The sequence below is a fragment of the Tachyglossus aculeatus genome, chromosome 19, assembly GCF_015852505.1.
Source record: "Tachyglossus aculeatus isolate mTacAcu1 chromosome 19, mTacAcu1.pri, whole genome shotgun sequence".
NCBI classification, from domain to species: domain Eukaryota; kingdom Metazoa; phylum Chordata; class Mammalia; order Monotremata; family Tachyglossidae; genus Tachyglossus; species Tachyglossus aculeatus.
Window position 1 is genome coordinate 947,518 of NC_052084.1, and position 21,799 is coordinate 969,316.

At 49.3% G+C, this 21,799-nt stretch overlaps 1 protein-coding gene across 2 annotated transcripts in view; it reads left to right on the plus strand.

Annotated features, from left to right (window-relative positions):
- Positions 1-18,220, plus strand: part of SLC35F3 (solute carrier family 35 member F3) — an 89,743-nt gene extending 71,523 nt beyond the window's left edge. For both annotated transcript variants that reach the window (XM_038761197.1, XM_038761198.1), the window contains exons 4-7: positions 5,667-5,792; positions 6,983-7,175; positions 14,587-14,676; positions 17,786-18,220. In XM_038761197.1, the coding sequence (XP_038617125.1) occupies positions 5,667-5,792; positions 6,983-7,175; positions 14,587-14,676; positions 17,786-18,021 (645 nt within the window). In that variant the 3' untranslated portion in view covers positions 18,022-18,220. The remainder of the gene's footprint in view (positions 1-5,666; positions 5,793-6,982; positions 7,176-14,586; positions 14,677-17,785) is intronic.
- The last annotated feature ends 3,579 nt before the right edge of the window (positions 18,221-21,799 follow it).

Sequence of the window (21,799 nt, forward strand, 5' to 3'; positions counted from 1 at the left end):
GGCAACATCTAGAGACAGTCCCTACCCAACAGTGGGCTCACAGTCTAAAATCCCCATTAGAGAAGCAGCGTGGCTCAGTGGAAAGAGCCCGGGCTTTGGAGTCAGGGGGCGCGGGTTCAAATCCCAGCTCCGCCAATTGTCAGCTGGGTGACTTTGGGCAAGTCGCTTCGCTTCTCTAGGCCTCAGTTCCCTCCTCTGTAAAATGGGGATTAAAACCGTGAGCCCCATGTGGGACAACCTGATCGCCTTGTATCCCCCCAGCGCTTTGCACATAGTAGGCGCTTAACAAATACCGTTATTATTTATTTTACGGTTGAGGTCACTGAGGCACAGAGGGGCGAAGGAGCTTGCCGGAGGTCTCGCAGCGGACAAGTGGCAGAGCCGGGATTAGAACTCGTGACCTTCAGGCTCCGGGGCCCGGGTTCTAATCGCCGTGCCGTGCCGCTCCTCCTAAACTCGGAGACAGAAATAAAGTAGCAGGTCCCGTTTGGGGCTCACAGTCTTAAGAAGGAGGAAGAACAGGCGTTGAGTTCCCCTTAGGCAGATCAATCAATCAATCAATCAATCAATCGTATTTATTGAGTGCTTACTATGTGCAGAGCACTGTACTAAGCGCTTGGGAAGTACAAATTGGCAACACATAGAGACAGTCCCTACCCAACAGTGGGCTCACAGTCTAAAAGATGAGGAAACTGAGCTCCAGAGAAGTGAAGTAACTTGCCCGAGGCCACACAGCAGGCTTAAGGCAGAGCTGGGATTAGAACCCAGGACCTCTCACCCACCGGCCCGTGCTTTTTCCGCTACTGGGCCACGCTGCTTCTCTCTGCCTTGCCTTGCTTCTCGCCGTCGAGTCGTGTCTGTTGAGTGCTTACCGGGCGCTGAGCGCTATAGCGGGTGCGTGACTCTGTGCTGGATGCCTACAGCGTGCGGTGCGCTGTGCTGGACGCATACCCTGAGCAGAACGCTGTGCTGGGAGCCTGCTGTGGGTAGAGCCCCGTGCGGGGGGGCGGGGGGGCGTGCAGAGCACTGTCCCGGGCACTTGTTGAGCGCGGAGTGCCGAACGAGCGCTCATTTGGGGGGCTATTTTTTGGACGTCGGGCCTACCGCGGCTCCGGCCAGGTGTGGTCGCTTCCTGGGTCCCTCTCTCGACTGGAAGCCCCCCGAGGACAGGGGGCTCACGATGGGCGGAGCACTGTCCCGGACACTTGTTGAGCGCGGAGTGCCGAACGAGCGCTCATCGTCTGTAGAGTGTCACGTCAAATCCTCTCACTGGGGTGCTTTTGGGGGGCTATTTTTTGGACGTCGGGCCTACCGCGGCTCCAGCCAGGTGTGGTCGCTTCCTGGGTCCCTCTCTCGCCTGGAAGCCCCCCGAGGACAGGGGGCCCGCGGCGGCGCTCCGCGTCCGGGAGGCGCTCAGTAAACATTCTTGATGGATGAATTGATTGATTGATTGATCGATCGGGACGGGGGGCCTCGCCGGCCGGGCCCGGTCCCGCCAGAGCAGCCGGGGTTTGCTTCCACCCCAGAATGCCGTGGGACTGACAGACCCGATCCCTGCCCTGGAGGAGCTTCCCGTCTAAGGCCTGTTGGTTGGGGATGAAGCGCTCTGGGGACGTGGCATCCCGAAAGGCCGGCGCCCGGAGCCGTGGGACCCCGGCAGCAGTCGGAGCGCCCGGTCAGCCGCGGACACAGGTCAGAACCCGCCCGGCCCCAGTCCTGTCAGTCAAACACGCGTAGTGGACGCCACTCGGACGCCAGGCGCCCCCTCCACCACGTGGGAAGGGATGGGGGACGAGCCCCCCGTGGCCTGGGCTGCTCAGATCAATCAATCAATCAATCATTGGTGTTCCCCCCTTTCAGCCCCCCCCCCCAATCAATCAATAGTATTTACTGAGCGCCTTCCGTGTGCAGAGCTCTGTACCAAGCGTTCGCGTGACTGCCGCAGATGCTTGAGAGTGGTAACGATCATCAGCGTAACTGTGGCATTTATTAAGCGCCTCCTATGTGCCCAGCACTGTGCCAAGCTCTGCAGTAATAATAATCATAATCATAATAATAGTGGCATTTGTTAAGCGCTTACTGTGTGCGAAGCACTGCTCTGGAGTAATAATCATAATCATAGTCATAATAATCATGGCATTTGTTAAGCGCTTACGATGTGCGAAGCACTGCTCTGGAGTAATAATAATAATCATAGTCATAATAATAATGGCATTTGTTAAGCGCTTACTATGTGCAAAGCACTGCTCTGGAGTAATAATCATAATCATAATAATAATGGCATTTGTTAAGCGCTTACTGTGTGCAAAGCACTGCTCTGGAGTAATAATAATAATCATAGTCATAATAATAATGGCATTTGTTAAGCGCTTACTATGTGCAAAGCACTGGTCTGGAGTAATAATCATAATCATAATAATAATGGCATTTGTTAAGCGCTTACTGTGTGCAAAGCACTGCTCTGGAGTCACAATCATAATCATAATCATAATGGCATTTGTTAAGCGCTTACTATGTGCGAAGCACTGCTCTGGAGTAATAATCATAATCATAATCATAATGGCATTTGTTAAGCGCTTACTATATGCGGAGCACTGCTCTGGAGTAATAATAATAATATCATAATCATAATCATAATGGCATTTGTTAAGCGCTTACTATGTGCAAAGCACTGCTCTGGAGTAATAATCATAATCATAATAATAATGGCATTTGTTAAGCGCTTACTATGTGCGAAGCACTGCTCTGGAGTAATAATCATAATCATAATCATAATAATAATGGCATTTGTTAAGTGCTTACTATGTGCGAAGCACTGCTCTGGAGTAATAATCATAATCATAATCATAATGGCATTTGTTAAGCGCTTACTATATGCGGAGCACTGCTCTGGAGTAATAATAATAATATCATAATCATAATCATAATGGCATTTGTTAAGCGCTTACTATGTGCAAAGCACTGCTCTGGAGTAATAATCATAATCATAATCATCATAATAATGGCATTTGTTAAGCGCTTACTATGTGCGAAGCACTGCTCTGGAGTAATAATAATAATCATAGTCATAATAATAATGGCATTTGTTAAGTACTTACGATGTGCGAAGCACTGCTCTGGAGTAATAATAATAATCATAATCATAATAATAATGGCATTTGTTAAGCACTTACTGTGTGCAAAGCACTGCTCTGGAGTAACAATAATAATCATAATCATACTAATAATGGCATTTGTTAAGCGCTTACTATGTGCGAAGCACTGCTGTGGAGTAATAATCATAATCATAATCATAATGGCATTTGTTAAGCGCTTACTATGTGCAAAGCACTGCTCTGGAGTAATAATAATAATCATAATCATAATAATCATGGCATTTGTTAAGCGCTTACTATGTGCGAAGCACTGCTCTGGAGTAACAATAATAATCATAATCATAATAATAATGGCATTTGTTAAGCGCTTACTATGTGCGAAGCACTGTTCTAAGCGCTGAGGGGGGGATACAAGGTGATCAGGTTGTCCCACGGGGGGCTCACAGTCTTCATCCCCATTTTACAGATGAGGCCCAGAGAAGTGAAGTGACTTGCCCAGGGTCACACAGCTAAGTGGCGGAGCCGGGATTTGAACCCAGGACCCCTGGCCCCCCAAGCCCGGGCTCTTTCCGCTGAGCCACGCTGCTTCTCCGAGTAGATACAATACCATCAGATCGGACACGGGCCCCGTGCCGCGTGGGGCTGGGAGGGAGAACAGGTATCAAGCGCTTAGTACAGTGCTCTGCACACAGTAAGCGCTCAATAAATATGATCCAATGAAAAGTATCGAATCCCCATTTTCCAGATGAGAAAACTGAGGCAGAGAGAAGGGAAGTGACTAGCTGTTTCTCTGAGTAGATACAATGGCATCAGATGGGACACGGCCCCCGTGCCGCATGGGGCTCGCAGTATAATCAATCAATCAATCGTATTTATTGAGCACTGTACTAAGCGCTTGGGAAGTCCAAGTTGGCAACATATGCAGACGGTCCCTACCCAACAGTGGGCTCACAGTGTAAGAGGGAGGGAGGACAGGTTTCGAATCCCCATTTTCCGGATGAGAAAACCGAGGCGGAGAGAAGGGAAGCGGCTTGCCCCAAACCACCCAGCAGGCCAGCGGCGGGATCGGGATTAGAATCCAGGTTCTGTGAGTCCCAATCCTGTGCTCTTCATTCATTCATTCGTTCATTCAATCGTATTTATTGAGCGCTTACTGTGTGCAGAGCACTGGACTAAGCGCTTGGGAAGGACAAGTTGAAGGCTCTTTCCATTGAGCCTCACGATCCCTGTCCTCAAGGGGTTTCCAGTCTTCCGGGGGAGGACAGGCGGGTGGGTCAGGCGATGGGATAAAGGGAGCGGGAGGAAGAACCGGCTTAGTAGGGATGGTGGGGGAAGACTTTGGGGAGCGTTGAGGGCAGCAGTGAGAGGTTCACCCCAGCCTCCCCCCATCCATATAATAATAATAATAATAATAAATAATAATAATAATAATAATAATGGCATTTGTTAAGCGCTTACTATGTGCAAAGCACTTTTCTAAGCGCTGGGGGGGATACAAGGTGATCAGGTTGTCCCACGTGGGGCCCACAGTCTTCATCCCCATTTTACAGATGAGGGAACTGAGGCTCCGAGAAGTGAAGAAGTGACTTGCCCAAGGTCACACAGCAGACATGAGGCGGAGCCGGGATTCGACCCCAAGACCTCTGACTCCAAAGCCCGGGCTCTTTCCGCTGAGCCACACCGCCCGCTAAGGCGGTCCTGAAGGGAAGCCGGAGGAGCGGCGTGGCTCAGCGGACAGAGCCCGGGCTGCGGAGTCCGAGGTCATGGGTTCGAATCCCGACTCCACCCCACGTCTGCTGGGTGACCTTGGGCAAGTCACTTCACTTCTCCGAGCCTCAGTTCCCTCATCTGGAAAACGGGGATTAAGACTGTGGGCCCCGCGTGGCTCAGCAGAAAGAGCGCGGACTGTGGAGTCCGAGGTCATGGGTTCGAAATCCGACTCCACCCCACGTCTGCTGGGTGACCTTGGGCAAGTCACTTCACTTCTCCGAGCCTCAGTTCCCTCATCTGGAAAACGGGGATTAAGACTGTGGGCCCCACGTGGGACAACTTGATCACCTTGTAACCCCAGAACAGTGCTCTGCACATAGTAAGTGCTTAACAAATACCATCATTATTATTATTATTATTATTATTATTAAAGCTCAGGGGCAGATGGTGCCCACACACACACACACAGAGACACACTGACACACACGTGCTCCCTAGAGGGATCCTGATTTCCCTGCCCATCCATGTTAGATGCCCCGGGAAGACAGACAGGGCGGGTGGCAGAAGCCCACCCGGGGTCCACTGGAGGTGGCGGCCGTCGTGTCCGAACCCCGCCCCGGGCCCAGCAGCTCGCCCTCTCTGGGCCTCAGTTTCCCCCGCCGTCAGGTGGCTGGAGTAAGCCTTCTGCCCCCGCCCCGCCTCGGTGACCGCCGCTCTAGACTGTGAGCCCACTGTTGGGTAGGGCCCGTCTCTCTATGTTGCCAACTTGGACTTCCCAAGCGCTTAGTCTGGTGCTCTGCACACGGTAAGCGCTCAATAAATACGATTGAATGACCTCTGACCCCCGTTGTTTCCGCTCAGATCGTGGCTGCCATCTTGGCCATCGCCGGGATCGTCATGATGACCTACGCGGACGGGTTTCACAGTCACTCGGTGATCGGCATCGCGCTGGTGGTGGGCTCGGCCTCCATGGCCGCGCTCTACAAGGTAGGGCACCCGCGGGGGCCGCGCCACGGTCCTCGGGCCCCGACGGACGGTCGGCCCCGCCGTCCATCTGCTCCGACCGCTCGCCAGATCCCTTGGAGGAACCGGGGACCGGTTGCCCTCCTGAACGCTCGGGACGGAGACGGGGGAATCGGGGGGCGAGGGATGGTCCGTGCGGAGAGTCAGGAGGATTAGGCGGTCCAAGAGAGGGTGGATGCCCAGGAGAGCTGCCGGCATCCGATATTCATCATCAACATCATCATCAATCGTATTTTTTGAGCGCTTACTACGTGCAGAGCACTGTACTAAGCGCTTGGGAAGTACAATAGAGACAGTCCCTACCCAACAGTGGGCTCACAGTCTAAAAGGGGGAGACAGAGAACAAAACCAAACATACTAACAAAATATTCCCCCACATCCTGGTGCCACTGTCAGAGACAATCAATCAATCAATCATATTTATGGAGCGCTTACTGTGTGCAGAACACTGTACTAAGCGCTTGGGACGTCAAATACCATCATTATTATTATTATGGGCATCGTGTTTGACCCCTGAGCGGTCAGTCCGGGTTCTCCTCCTCGGCCCCGGTTGCCCTCCGCTGGGGTCGGTGGCCGGGAGCCCAGCTCCAACGCATCCTGAGCTGCCGGTGCCCACCGATGCCAGCCCCCAGCCCGTCCTGCGCCAGCCCCCCCCCCCTGCCATCACCATATCGCCATCACTTAATCAATCAATCAATCAATCAATCGTATTTATTGAGCACTTACTATGTGCAGAGCACTGTGCTAAGCGCTTGGGAAGTACAAATTGGCAACACATAGAGACAGTCCCTACCCAACAGTGGGCTCACAGTCTAAAAGGGGGAGACAGAGAACAGAACCAAACATACCAACAAAATAAAATAGGATAGAAATGTACAAGTAAAATAAATAAATAAATAGAGTAATAAATATGTACAACCATATATCCGTATATACAGGTGCTATGGGGAAGGGAAGGAGGTAAGATGGGGGGACGGAGAGGGGGACGAGGGGGAGAGGAAGGAAGGGGCTCAGTCTGGGAAGGCCTCCTGGAGGAGGTGAGCTCTCAGCAGGGCCTTGAGCGCTTAGTCCAGTGCTCTGCACACAGTAAGCGCTCAGTACATGTGATTGATTGATTGATTGACCACCGCCGCCCTCTCGCCTCGGCTTCGCAGGTTCTGTTCAAGCTCCTGTTGGGCAGCGCCAACTTCGGGGAGGCGGCCCTGTTCCTGTCGGCCTTGGGCGTCTTCAACCTGCTGCTGGTCTCCTGCGTCCCCGTCGTCCTCTACTTCACCCGGGTGGAGCACTGGGACTCCCTGGGCGACGTCCCGTGGAGAAACCTCTGCGGGTTCTCCTTTCTCTTACTGAGTAAGTGGCCCCTCGGCCTCCACGTCCCGCCGGCCCCGAGCCCCCCGACCCCCGGGCCGTGTCGGCCCCCCGAGACCCGAGGGACGGGAGCCGCGGGGGCGGAGGTCGGATGGAAGCAAAACCGGCGCCCTCAGGCCTAAGCAGCGTGGCTCAGTGGAAAGAGCCCGGGCTTTGGGGTCAGAGGTCATGGGTTCAAATCCCGGCTCCGCCAATCAATCGATCAATCTGCAGAGCACTGTACTATTATTATATGCCTATAGTTTATTTAGTTATATTAATCATCAATCGTATTTATTGAGCGCCTACTGTGTGCAGAGCACTGGACTAAGCGCTTGGGAAGTCCAAGTTGGCAACATATAGAGACAACAGTGGGCTCACAGTCTAAAAGGGGGAGACAGAGAACAAAACCAAACATAGTAACAAAATAAAATAGAATAGATATGTACAAGAAAAATAAATAAATAAATAGAGCAATAAATCTGTACAAACATATATCAATCAATCAATCAATCAATCAATCGTATTTATTGAGCGCTTACTGTGTGCAGAGCACTGTACTATTATTATATGCCTATAATTTATTTAGTTATATTAATCATCAATCGTATTTATTGAGCGCTTGGGAAGTCCAAGTTGGCAACATATAGAGACGGTCCCTACCCAACAGTGGGCTCACAGTCTAGAAGGGGGAGACAGAGAACAAAACCAAACATAGTAACAAAATAAAATAGATAGAATAGATATGTACAAGTAAAATAAATAAATAAATAGAGTAATAAATCTGTACAAACATATATCAATCAGTCAATCAATCAATCAATCAATCAATCGTATTTATTGAGCGCTTACTGTGTGCAGAGCACTGTACTATTATTATATGCCTATAGTTTATTTAGTTATATTAATCATCAATCGTATTTATTGAGCGCTTACTGTGTGCAGAGCACTGTACTAAGCGCTTGGGAAGTACAAGATGACAACATATAGAGACAGTCCCTACCCAACAGTGGGCTCACAGTCTAAAAGGGGGAGACAGAGAACAAAACCAAACATACTAACAAAATAAAATAGATAGAATAGATATGTACAAGAAAAATAAATAGAGTAATAAATCTGTACAAACATATATCAATCAATCAATCAATCGTATTTATTGAGCACTTACTGTGTGCAGAGCACTGTACTACGCACTTGGGAAGTCCAAGTTGGCAACATATAGAGACAGTCCCTACCCAACAGTGGGCTCACAGTCTAAAAACTTTGTCTGTCTATTAATGTCTATTAATGTCTGTCTCCCCCTCTAGACCGCAAGCTCGTTGTGGCCAGGGAATGTGTTTATTGTTTCATTGTAGTCTCCCAAGCGCTTAGTACAGTGCTCAGTAAGCGCTTAATAAATACGATTAATTGACTGACTGACGGGAAGCACCTGTTGAATGGCATTTAAAAAGAAAGCGTCCCATCTCTGTGACCTCTTCTGCTCTTACACCGACCCACTGTGTGCTTTGGGTGGGCAAGACATTTTTCTTTTTCTGGCCCTTTCCACGTCTCCACCTCACCTCTGATCGGTGGGGCCAACTTGGACTTCCCAAGCGCTTAGTCCAGTGCTCTGCACACAGTAAGCGCTCAATAAATACGATTGATTGATTGATTGATTGTACTAAGAGCTTGGGAAGTCCAAGTCGGCAACATCTAGAGGCGGTCCCTACCCAACGGCGGGCTCACAGTCTAGAAGGGGGAGACAGAGAACAAAACCAAACATATTAACAAAATAAAATGAGTAGAATAGATATGTACAAGTAAAATAAATAAATAAATAGAGTAATAAATATGTACATACATCTATCCAGGTGCTGTGGGGAAGGGACCAGTTGGATCTCTGTTTTTCCTCCGGCTCTCTCGTCTTATAAATAATTAGTGCCCGCTCCTCCAGGACAGGATCATTTCTTCTGCTGCTCTCACGCGCTCACGATCCCTTTGTAAGCGCTTGGCGTGCAGGAGGCGTCCAGCACAGTGCTCTACGGACAAGAACAAGTAAAATAAATAAATAAATAAATAAATAGAGTAATAAATCTGTACGAACATATATCCATATATACAGGTGCTGTGGGGAAGGGAAGGAGGTAAGATGGGGGGATGGAGAGGGGGACGAGGGGGAGAGGAAGGAAGGGGCTGAGTGTGGGAAGGCCTCCTGGAGGAGGTGAGCTCTCAGCAGGGCCTTGAAGGGAGGAAGAGAGCTAGTTGGCAGCTGTGTGACTCTGGGCAAGTCACTTCACTTCTCTGGGCCTCAGTTACGGTAAAATGGGGATGAAGATTGTGAGCCCCCAGTGGGACAACCTGATCACCTTGTAACCTCCCCAGTGCTTAGAACAGTGCGTTGCACATAGTAAGCGCTTAATAAATGTCATTATTATCATTATTAAAAACAGCAAGTAATGATGGCATTGATTGAGTGCCGACTCTGTGCCTAGCACTGTGCTCAGCGCCAGCGTAGGCAAGACATAGCAGATGGGACGCGATCCCCGTCCCGCTTGGGGCTCACAGCTCTAAGAGGGAGGGAGAGCAGGGAGCTGATCCCCATTTCACAGATGAGGAGACTGAGGCAGCAGCCCAGCTAGAACCCGGGCCTCCCGACTGCTAGCCCCACGTGCCCTCCAGCGGTCCGCACTGCCTCCCTCCACTGGCCCGGGCTTTGGAGTCAGAGGTCGTGGGTTCCAATCCCGGCTCCGCCAGTTGTCAGCTGGGTGACTTTGGGCAAGTCACTTCACTTCTCTGGGCCTCAGTTCCCTCACCTGGAAAATGGGGATGAAGGCCGGGAGCCCCCCGTGGGACAACCTCATCACCTTGGAACCTCCCCAGCGCTTAGGACAGTGCTTGGCACGTAGTGAGCGCTTAATAAATACCATCATCATCACTGGGCCGAGGTGGGCGGTTGAAGGAGGCAGTAGCCACTGGGGCTGGCTACTGGCCACCCTCCCCTCGGGAATGACGACCATCCTGGATATATGGGTATATGTTTGTACATATTTATTACTCTATTTATTTATTTATTTTACTTGTACATATCTATTCTATTTATTTTATTTTGTTAGTATGTTTGATTTTGTTCTCTTTCTCCCCCTTTTAGACCGTGAGCCCACTGTTGGGTAGGGACTGCCTCTATGTGTTGCCAACTTGTACTTCCCAAGCGCTTAGTCATCATCAATCGTATTTATTGAGCGGTTACTGTGTGCAGAGCACTGTACTAAGTGCTTGGGAGTCCAGTGCTCTGCACACAGTAAGCGCTCAATAAATACGATTGATGATGATGATGATGATGATGACGTCCCCGAGCCCACCGTGAGAGCCTGGTGTACATATCTATTCTATTTATTTTATTTTGTTAATATGGTTTGTTCTCTGTCTCCCCCTTCTAGACCGTGAGCCCGCTGTTGGGTAGGGACCGTCTCTATATGTTGCCAACTTGTACTTCCCAAGCGCTTAGTACAGTGCTCTGCACACAGTAAGCGCTCAATAAATACGATTGATTGATTGATTGATTGATTGATTGAATGGTCGTGCCTCTTGGGACGGGCTACCTGAGCTGAGGCCAGAGAGAGTGACTGGTTGGCCAGAGATTTGAGGGGGCGGTGGCTGGAACTGGAAAAAAATGTTTGGGTTTTTTAATCCATTGTTTTGTTTATTTATGGTATCTGTTAAACGCTTACTACATGCCAGGCACTGTACTAAGCAAATGTTCATTCATTCAGTCGTATTCGTTGAGCGCTTACTGTGTGCAGAGCGCTTGGGAAAGTCCAAGTTGGCAACATCTAGAGCCGGTCCCTACCCAACAGCGGGCTCCCAGTCTAGGAGGGGGAGACAGACGACAAAACAGGACATATTAACAAAATAAAATAAATAGAATATGTACAAGTAAAATAAATAAATAGCGTAATAAATATGTACAGACATCTATACATATATACAGGTGCTGTGGGGAGGGGAAGGAGGTAAGGGGGGGAGATGGAGAGGGAGAGGAGGGGGAGAGGAAGGAGGGGGCTCAGTCTGGGAAATTGGGATTTGAAGGCTGGGGGAAGCAGCATGGCTCAGTGGAAAGAGCCCAGGCTTGGGAGTCAGAGGTCATGGGTTCAAATCCCGGCTCCGCCACTTGTCAGCTGTGTGACTTGGGGCAAGTTGCTCAGTTCCCTCATCTGTAAAATGGGGATGAAGACTGTGAGCCCCCCGTGGGACAACCTGATCACCTTGTAACCTCCCCAGCGCTTAGAACGGTGCTTTGCATATAGTAAGCGCTTAACACATGCCATTATGATTATTCTCTGTGCCTCAGTTATCTCATCTGTAAAATGGGGATTAAGGCTGCGAGCCCCATAAGGGACAGCGACTGTGTCCAACCCGATTCGCTGTATCCACTCCAGGCTTAGAACAGTGCCTGACACATAATAAGCGCCAAACGAAAACACAGTTATCGTCGTTATTATTATTGTCCTTTTTTATTTCAGCGTTCAGTATCGTACTGAACTTTGGAATTGCCGATTCGCTTGTATCCATTTCCAGGTTTAGAACAGTGCCTGACACATAATAAGCGCCAAAGGAAAACACGGTTATCATCATTATTATTATTGTCCTTTTCTTATTTCAGCGTTCAATATCGTACTGAACTTTGGAATTGCCGATTCGCTTGTATCCACTCCAGGCTTAGAACAGTGCCTGACACATAATAAGCGCCAAACGAAAACACGGTTATCGTCATTATTATTATTGTCCTTTTTTGATTTCAGCGTTCAATATCGTACTGAACTTTGGAATTGCCAATTCGCTTGTATCCACTCCAGGTTTAGAACAGTGCCTGACACACAATAAGCGCCAAATGAAAACACGGTTATCGTCGTTATTATTATTGTCCTTTTTTATTTCAGCGTTCAGTATCGTACTGAACTTTGGAATTGCCGATTCGCTTGTATCCACTCCAGGTTTAGAACAGTGCCTGACACATAATAAGCGCCAAAGGAAAACACGGTTATCATCATTATTATTATTGTCCTTTTCTTATTTCAGCGTTCAATATCGTACTGAACTTTGGAATTGCCGATTCGCTTGTATCCACTCCAGGCTTAGAACAGTGCCTGACACATAATAAGCGCCAAACGAAAACACGGTTATCGTCATTATTATTATTGTCCTTTTTTGATTTCAGCGTTCAATATCGTACTGAACTTTGGAATTGCCAATTTGCTTGTATCCACTCCAGGTTTAGAACAGTGCCTGACACACAATAAGCGCCAAATGAAAACACGGTTATCGTCGTTATTATTATTGTCCTTTTTTATTTCAGCGTTCAGTATCGTACTGAACTTTGGAATTGCCGATTCGCTTGTATCCACTCCAGGTTTAGAACAGTGCCTGACACATAATAAGCGCCAAACGAAAACACGGTTATCGTCGTTATTTTTATTGACCTTTTTTGATTTCAGCGTTCAGTATCATACTGAACTTTGGAATTGCCAATTTGCTTGTATCCACTCCAGGTTTAGAACAGTGCCTGATACACAATAAGCGCCAAACGAAAACACGGTTATCGTCGTTATTATTATTGTCCTTTTTTATTTCAGCGTTCAATATCGTACTGAACTTTGGAATTGCCGATTTGCTTGTATCCATTCCAGGTTTAGAACAGTGCCTGACACATAATAAGCGCCAAGCGAAAACACGATTATCGTCATTATTATTGTCCTTTTCTTATTTCAGCGTTCAATATCGTACTGAACTTTGGAATTGCCGATTCGCTTGTATCCACTCCAGATTTAGAACGGTGCCTGACACATAATAAGCGCCAAAGGAAAACACGGTTATCGTCGTTATTATTATCGTCCTTTTTTGATTTCAGCGTTCAATATTGTACTGAACTTTGGAATTGCCGATTTGCTTGTATCCACTCCAGGCTTTGAACAGTGCCTGACACATAATAAGCGCCAAATGAAAACACGGTTATCGTCGTTATTATTATTGTCCTTTTCTTATTTCAGCGTTCAATATCGTACTGAACTTTGGAATTGCCGATTCGCTTGTATCCATTTCCAGGTTTAGGACAGTGCCTGACACATAATAAGCGCCAAAGGAAAACACGGTTATCATCATTATTATTATTGTCCTTTTCTTATTTCAGCGTTCAATATCGTACTGAACTTTGGAATTGCCGATTCGCTTGTATCCACTCCAGGCTTAGAACAGTGCCTGACACATAATAAGCGCCAAACGAAAACACGGTTATCGTCATTATTATTATTGTCCTTTTTTGATTTCAGCGTTCAATATCGTACTGAACTTTGGAATTGCCAATTTGCTTGTATCCACTCCAGGTTTAGAACAGTGCCTGACACACAATAAGCGCCAAATGAAAACACGGTTATCGTCGTTATTATTATTGTCCTTTTCTTATTTCAGCGTTCAATATCGTACTGAACTTTGGAATTGCCGATTCGCTTGTATCCATTTCCAGGTTTAGGACAGTGCCTGACACATAATAAGCGCCAAAGGAAAACACGGTTATCATCATTATTATTATTGTCCTTTTCTTATTTCAGCGTTCAATATCGTACTGAACTTTGGAATTGCCGATTCGCTTGTATCCACTCCAGGCTTAGAACAGTGCCTGACACATAATAAGCGCCAAACGAAAACACGGTTATCGTCATTATTATTATTGTCCTTTTTTGATTTCAGCGTTCAATATCGTACTGAACTTTGGAATTGCCAATTTGCTTGTATCCACTCCAGGTTTAGAACAGTGCCTGACACACAATAAGCGCCAAATGAAAACACGGTTATCGTCGTTATTATTATTGTCCTTTTCTTATTTCAGCGTTCAATATTGTACTGAACTTTGGAATTGCCGATTCGCTTGTATCCATTTCCAGGTTTAGGACAGTGCCTGACACATAATAAGCGCCAAAGGAAAACACGGTTATCATCATTATTATTATTGTCCTTTTCTTATTTCAGCGTTCAATATCGTACTGAACTTTGGAATTGCCGATTTGCTTGTATCCACTCCAGGCTTAGAAAAGTGCCTGACACATAATAAGCGCCAAACGAAAACACGGTTATCGTCGTTACTGTTATTGTCCTTTTCTTATTTCAGCATTCAATATCGTACTGAACTTTGGAATTGCCGGTTTGCTTGTATCCACTCCAGATTTAGAACAGTGCCTGACACATAATAAGCGCCAAACGAAAACACGGTTATCGTCGTTATTATTATTGTCCTTTTTTATTTCAGCGTTTAATATCGTACTGAACTTTGGGATTGCCGATTCGCTTTTATCCACTCCAGGCTTAGAACAGTGCCTGACACATAATAAGCGCCAAACGGAAACACGGTTATCGTCGTTATTATTATTGTCCTTTTTTATTTCAGCGTTCAATATCGTACTGAACTTTGGAATTGCCGTCACGTATCCCACCTTGATCTCTCTCGGGATTGTGCTGAGTGTGCCCGTGAATGCAGGTGAGGCGGCTTCCCCACCGGTTACTGTCCGGCTGGGGAGGGCCTCCCGGTGGGGGTGTTTTGGGGGGAGCGGGGAGGCCGTGGGGGGCAATCAATCCATCAATCAATCGTATTTATTGAGCGCTTACTGTGTGCAGAGCACTGTGCTAAGTGCTTGGGAAGTCCAAGTTGGCAACATCTAGAGCCGGTCCCTACCCAACAGCGGGCTCACAGTCTAGAAGGGGAAGACAGAGAACAAAACAAACATATTAACAAAATAAAATAAGTAGAATAGATACGTACAAGTAAAATAAATAAATAAATAGAATAATAAAGGTTGTGGCCTACACAGCCCTAGTTAGGCTTTGTTTCAAATAAAATGGTTAAGACGGTTAAGACAGGAGGCCTTCCCAGACTGAGCCCCTTCCTTCCTCTCCCCCTCGTCCCCCTCTCCATCCCCCCCATCTTACCTCCTTCCCTTCCCCACAGCACCTGTATATCTGTATATATGTTTGTACGTATTTATTACTCTATTTATTTTACTTGTACATATCCATTCTATTTATTTTATTTTGTTAGTATGTTTGGTTTTGTTCTCTGTCTCCCCCTTTTAGACTGTGAGCCCACTGTTGGGTAGGGACTGCCTCTAGATGTTGCCAACTTGGACTTCCCAAGCGCTTAGTACAGTGCTCTGCACACAGTAAGTGCTCAATAAATATGATTGATTGATTGATTGATTGATTGTCGTGGCTGCGTTTTGACTTCCTCAGTTGCCGCCTCTTTCCTTGGCCCCGAGGAGGGCGTCGAGGGCTGGGAGTCGGGAGAACCAGGATCCGAGTCCAGCTCTGCCCCCCGCCTAAAGGATGGTCATGGGCCAGTCACTTACCCTCCCTGGGCCTCAGTTTCCTCACCTGAAAAATGGCGGGAAAATAATGGCCGCCACTCCCTTCTTCGCCCAGACTTTGCGAGGATGAGGGAAGCGATGCCACTGAGCTTTTGGTACCTAGCCTCAGCTCTCCTGTATCTGTTTATCAGTCAATCAATCAATCCATCGTATTTATGGAGCGCTTACTGTGTGCAGAGCGCTGGACTAAGCGCTTGGGAAGTCCAAGTTGGCAACATCTAGAGACGGTCCCTACCCAACAGTGGGCTCACAGTCTAGAAGGGGGAGATAGAGAACAAAACAAAACATATTAACAAAATAAAATAAATAGAATAGATATGTACAAGCAAAATAAATACATAAATAGAGTAATAAATCCGTACAAACATATATACAGGTGCTGTGGGGAGGGGAAGTCCAAGTTAGCAACATCTAGAGACGGTCCCTACCCAACAGCGGGCTCGCAGTCTAGAAGGGGGAGACAGAGAACAAAACAAAACATATTAACAAAATAAAATAAATAGAATAGATATGTACAAGCAAAATAAATACATAAATAGAGTAATAAATCCGTACAAACATATATACAGGTGCTGTGGGGAGGGGAAGTCCAAGTTGGCAACATCTAGAGACGGTCCCTACCCAACAGCGGGCTCGCAGTTTAGAAGGGGGAGACAGAGAACAAAACCAAACATATTAACAAAATAAAATAAATAGAATAGATATGTACAAGCAAAATAAATACATAAATAGATTAATAAATCCATACAAACATATATACAGGTGCTGTGGGGAGGGGAAGGAGGTAAGGCGGGGGGGATGGAGAGGGGGCGAGTACCATTTATTTGACGGTACATGCGATGAATAATTTTAACTACTCTGGTGAATTTTTTTTTATCAAGTCTGCCTCCCTGTTGGAGTGCAGAGTTCCTTGTGGGCAGGGAAAGTGGGTCACTTGGTTATTCTGTACTTCCCGAACGCTTATTACAGTGCACCACACGAGTTGGGTGCTCAAACAGTGTTTGTTAAATGCTTACTCTGTGCTCAGTACTGTGGTAAACGTGGGGGCAGATACACGATGATCAGGTCAGGCGCGGTCCCTGTCCCTCACAGAGCTCAGACTAAGAAGGAGGAGAACAGCTATTGCAACCCCATTTTACAGGTGAGAAAACTGAGGCACAGCGAAAGGAAGGGACTTCCCTAAGTCACGCTGGAGGCAAGTGGCAGAGCAGGGATTAGAACTCAATCAATCAATCAATCAATCAATCGTATTTATTGAGCGCTTACTGTGTGCAGAGCACTGGACTAAGCGCTTGGGAAGTCCAAGTTGGCAACATACAGAGACGGTCCCTACCCAACAGTGGGCTCACAGTCTAAAAGGGGGAGACGGAGAACAAAACCAAACATACTAACAAATTAAAACTTGCTCCGCACACAGCAATCAATCCGATCAGTGGTATTTACTGAACGCTTACTACGTGCGGAGCACCGTACTAAGCACTTGGGAGAGTACGGTACAACAGAACTGTCCTAAGGAAGCAAGGAAGGCGGCCTCGCCGCTAAATTAGAGAATTAGAGAAGCAGCGTGGCTCGGTGGAAAGAGCGCGGGCTTTGGAGTCGGAGGTCATGGGTTCGAATCCCGGCTCTGCCACATGTCCGTTGTGTGACCTTGGGCAAGTCACTTAACTTCTCTGAGCCTCAGTTACCTCATCTGTCAAATGGGGATTAAGACTGTGAGCCCCACGTGGGACAACTGAATCACCTTGTATCCCCCCAGCGCTTAGAACAGTGCTTTGCGCAGAGTAAGCGCTTAACAAACGCCATCCTCATCAAATGACGGGTATGGGTGTAGTGCTGCGCGGCTGGGAGGGAGGATGAATAAAGGGGGAACAGGAGGGAGGAGGGAATGGGAAAAGAGAAAAGGAGGAAGGCCTCTCGGAGGAGATGGGCCTTCAGTAAGGCTTCGAAGGAGGGGAGAGTCACCATCATCATCATCATCAATCGTATTTATTGAGCGCTTACTATGTGCAGAGCACTGTACTAAGCGCTTGGGAAGTACAATTTGGCACCATATACCGTCGGACACGAAGAGGGAGGGCGTTCCAGGTCGGAGGCAGGATGTGGGCGAGAGGTCGGCGGTGAGATAGATGGAGATCACTCAACATGGACCACTGATCGGTTGAGGGGTCCCGGCCCCGAAGCCTCCCTCGGGCCGCGAGCGACCGTGTCCCTGTCTCCCCCCCGCAGTGGTGGACGGCTACGTGAGCGAAATCTCCTTCAACGGGGTCCGGGTCATCGCCATCATCATCATCGGCCTGGGCTTCCTCCTGCTGCTGCTGCCGGAAGACTGGGACTCCTGGCTCCTCCGCCTCGTCGCCCGCCTCAAGGCCCGGAGCAAGGAGGAGGCCCCCGAGGCCAACGGGGAAGTCGGCTCCGGGCTGCCCGGCCGGGCCCGCAGGGGCCGGCCTTCCTTCGGCCGCTGAGGCCCGCCCGCCCCATCCCGGCCCGGACCGCGGGGCGATGGGCCTGTGGAGGGGCACGATACGGACCGGCCTGGGCGTATTTATCGGCACGTCCACCCCTCTGGCCCCTTGCCTCACGCGACTCCATCCGAGCGCCCGCCCGAGCCCCTTCGGCTCCCTTTAAACGAATGCGAGGTTCATCGCGGCCGGGGAAAGCGTTTCGAACGTTACATTGCACACTGTGATTTTTTTCTTTTTTTTAAAAAAAGGAAAAAAAAGCCACCCAAAAGAGAAGCGCCGCCGTGGCTTGTTTTGTTTCCCCCGAGAACGGAACTCCGCGTTTCGAGGGGTTTCGATAAACCGGGAGCGGATGGAAGATACGTCGCGGAGGGAGGGGAGGGAATGGAGGGGAGTCTAGGCCTCTGTTTTCCCGAAAGGAATTCTGCGGACGGACCGGGCCGGACGGCTATCAAGTCCGTGCTTCCCGGGGGCCAGGCGTTGGAGAAGTGGAGGCGTAGAATCGGATCGGATATGAGTTTGAGAAGGATGAACCAAGCGGAAGAAAAGCAGCATGGCCCTGGAAAGAACCTGGGTTCTAATCCTGGCTCTGCCACCTGTCTGTTGCGTGTGGGCGGGTGACTTCACTGCTCCGTGCCTCGGTTTCTTCATCCGAAAAATGGGGATTAAATCCTACTCCCTCTTAGACCCTGAGCCCCATCTGTCAGCTGTGTGACTTGGGGCAAGTCACTTCTCTGGGCCTCAGTGACCTCATCTGTCAAATGAGGATTAGGACCGTGAGCCCCCCGTGGGACAACCTGATCACCTTGTAACCCCCCCGGCGCTTAGAACAGTGCTCTGCACATAGTAAGCGCTTAATAAACGCCGTTATTATTTGGACCGTGAGTCCCTTCTGATTAGCCGGCATCTGCCCCAGCACTTAGTACGGTGCCTGGCACCGCACTTCTAGACTGTGAGCCCGCTGTTGGGTAGGGACTGTCTCTATGTGTTGCTGACTTGTACTTCCCAAGCGCTTAGTACAGTGCTCTGCACACAGTAAGCACTCAATAAATACGATTGATTGATTGATTGATCGATTGGCACCCGGTGCTTGACAAGTACCATTAAAAAAAAGGTAATGAATCCCGGTCTGAAGGATGAAGAAACTGAGGCCTTGAAAAGTTAAGCTAAATAAATTCAAGTAGGAGGAAGAGGGAAACCCGAATTTGTACAGCAGTGAGGGATTATATAATGGGGGTATGTAAGATCGTAAATACTATGGTTGTGATTACTTAAGTGCTTAGTTGACGAAGAAATGCGACAAAAGGCAGCAGGGGGGATGGAAATAGGGAAAAATGCAAGTCAGCGGTCACCGGCTCTTCCCACTTCATCATCATCATCATCATCAATCGTATTTATTGAGCGCTTACTATGTGCAGAGCACTGTACTAAGCGCTTGGGAAGTACAAATTGGCAACATCTAGAGACAGTCCCTACCCAACAGTGGGCTCACGGTCTAAAAGGGGGAGACAGAGAACAAAACCAAACATACTAACAAAATAAAATAAATAGAATAGATATGTTCCTTCTGTTTCCTGCGGTCGATTCCACTCTATAATAATAATAATAATAATAGGCATTTGTTAAGCACTTACTATGTGCAAAGCACTGTTCTAAGCACTGGGGAGGATACAGGGTGATCAGGTCGTCCCATGTGGGGCTCACGGTCTTAATCCCCATTTTACAGATGAGGTAACTGAGGCCCAGAGAAGTGAAGTGACTTGCCCGAGATCACACAGCAGACATGGGGTGGAGTGGGGATTCGAACCCATGACCTCTGACTCCAAAGTCACAGCCTCCACCTGGACCACTAAAACACTGTATTGCTTTAGTTAACAGGCTGTAACCCCATGTTCTTTACCCTTGGGAAACATTTATTATCAATCACCAGCAATGTCTAGGCCCTGCGTAGATTTGGGCACAGTCTCTGCCCATGCGTTCACGCAGGGGGATTTGTTAAGCATCTGGAGTGCTCTGTTGGGTGCCTACTGAGTGAAATGTGTTGTGCTGGGCACTTAAAACTATCACTTTGGGAATTTAAACCCCAATTTGTACCCTAAAATCATAACAAAATAGTAACAGTGGCATTTGCTAAGTGCTTCCTATGTCCCAAGCGCTTAGTACAGTGCTCTGCACACAGTAAGCGCTCAATAAATACGATTGAATGAATGAATGAATGCCAGACACCATACTAAGCGCTGATTGTGGTATTTGTTCAGCACTTACTGGGTCAGGCACTGTAATAACAATCGTTGTAGTATTTATTACTATTAATAATGATGATGATGATGGCATTTATTAAGCGCTTACTATGTGCAAAGCACTGTTCTAAGCGCTGGGGAGATTACAAGGAGATCAGGTTGTCCCACGGGGGGCTCACAGTCTTAATCCCCATTTTACAGATGAGGGAACTGAGGCTGTCCCACGAGGGGCTCACAGTCTTAATCCCCATTTTCCAGATGAGGGAACTGAGGCTGTCCCACGAGGGGCTCACAGTCTTAATCCCCATTTTCCAGAGGAGGGAACTGAGGCCCAGAGAAGTGGGGTGACTTGCCCAAAGTCACCCAGCTGGCAAGTGGCGGAGCCGGGATTTGAACCCATGACCTCTGACTCCAAAGCCCGGGCTCTTTCCACTGAGCCAAGCTGCTCCTCTGTTATTTGTTAAGCCCGTACTATGTGCCAGGCACTGTACTAAGCGCTGGGGTGGAGACACGCAAAGTGGGTTGGACACGGTCTCCCTGCCCCACGTGGGGTTCCCAGTCTCAATCCCCATTTCCCAGATGAGGGAACTGAGGCCCAGAGAGGTGAATAATGATGATGGCATTTATTAAGGGCTTACAATGTGCCAAGCACTGTTCGAAGCGCAGGGGAAGTTACAAGGTGATCGGGTTGTCCCACAGGAGGCTCACAGTCTTCACCCCCATTTGACAGATGAGGGAACTGAGGCCCAGAGAAGCGAAGTGACTCGCCCAAAGTCACCCGGCTGACAACTGGCGGAGGCGGGATTTGAACCCGTGACCTCTGACTCCAAAGCCCGGGCTCTTTCCACTGAGCCACGCTGCTTCCCTTCTGCGCAGGCGCGAAGCTTCCTCGCTCCTTCCCTCCCGCGCAGGCGCGCGGCTCTTTCCCCCCCCCCCCTTCCCTCGCCCCCTCCCTCCAGGTCAGGCACGCGGCTCCCTCGCTCCCTCCCGCGCAGGCGCGCGGCTCTTCCCCCCTTCCCTGGCTCCCTCCTTCCTGCGCAGGCGCGAAGCTCCCTCGCTCCCTCCCTCCCGCGCAGGCTCGCGGCTCTTCCCCCCCTTCCCTCGCCCCCTCCAGCGCATGCGCACGACCCTTCCCCTTCCCTCGCTCCCTCCTTCCTGCGCAGGCGCGAAGCTCCCTCGCTCCCTCCCTCCTGCGCAGGCGCGCGGTTCTCCCCCCCCCCCCCCCCCCAGCGCAGGCGCACGACCCTTTCCCTCCCTCCCGCGCCGGCGCGCGGCTTTTTCCCTCCCTCCGTCCCTCTAGCGAAGGCGCGAAGCTCCCTCCCGCGCAGGCGCTCGGCTCTTCCCCCTTCCCTCGCCCCCTCCAGCGCAGGCGCACGACCCTTTCCCTCCCTCCAGCGCAGGCGCACGACCCTTTCCCTCCCTCCCGCCGTCCCTCCAGCGAAGGCGCGAAGCTCTCTCCCGCGCAGGCGCGCGGCTCTCTCTCCCCCCAGCGCGGGCGCACGACCCTTTCCCTGGGTCCCTCCAGCGCAGGCGCGTGGCTC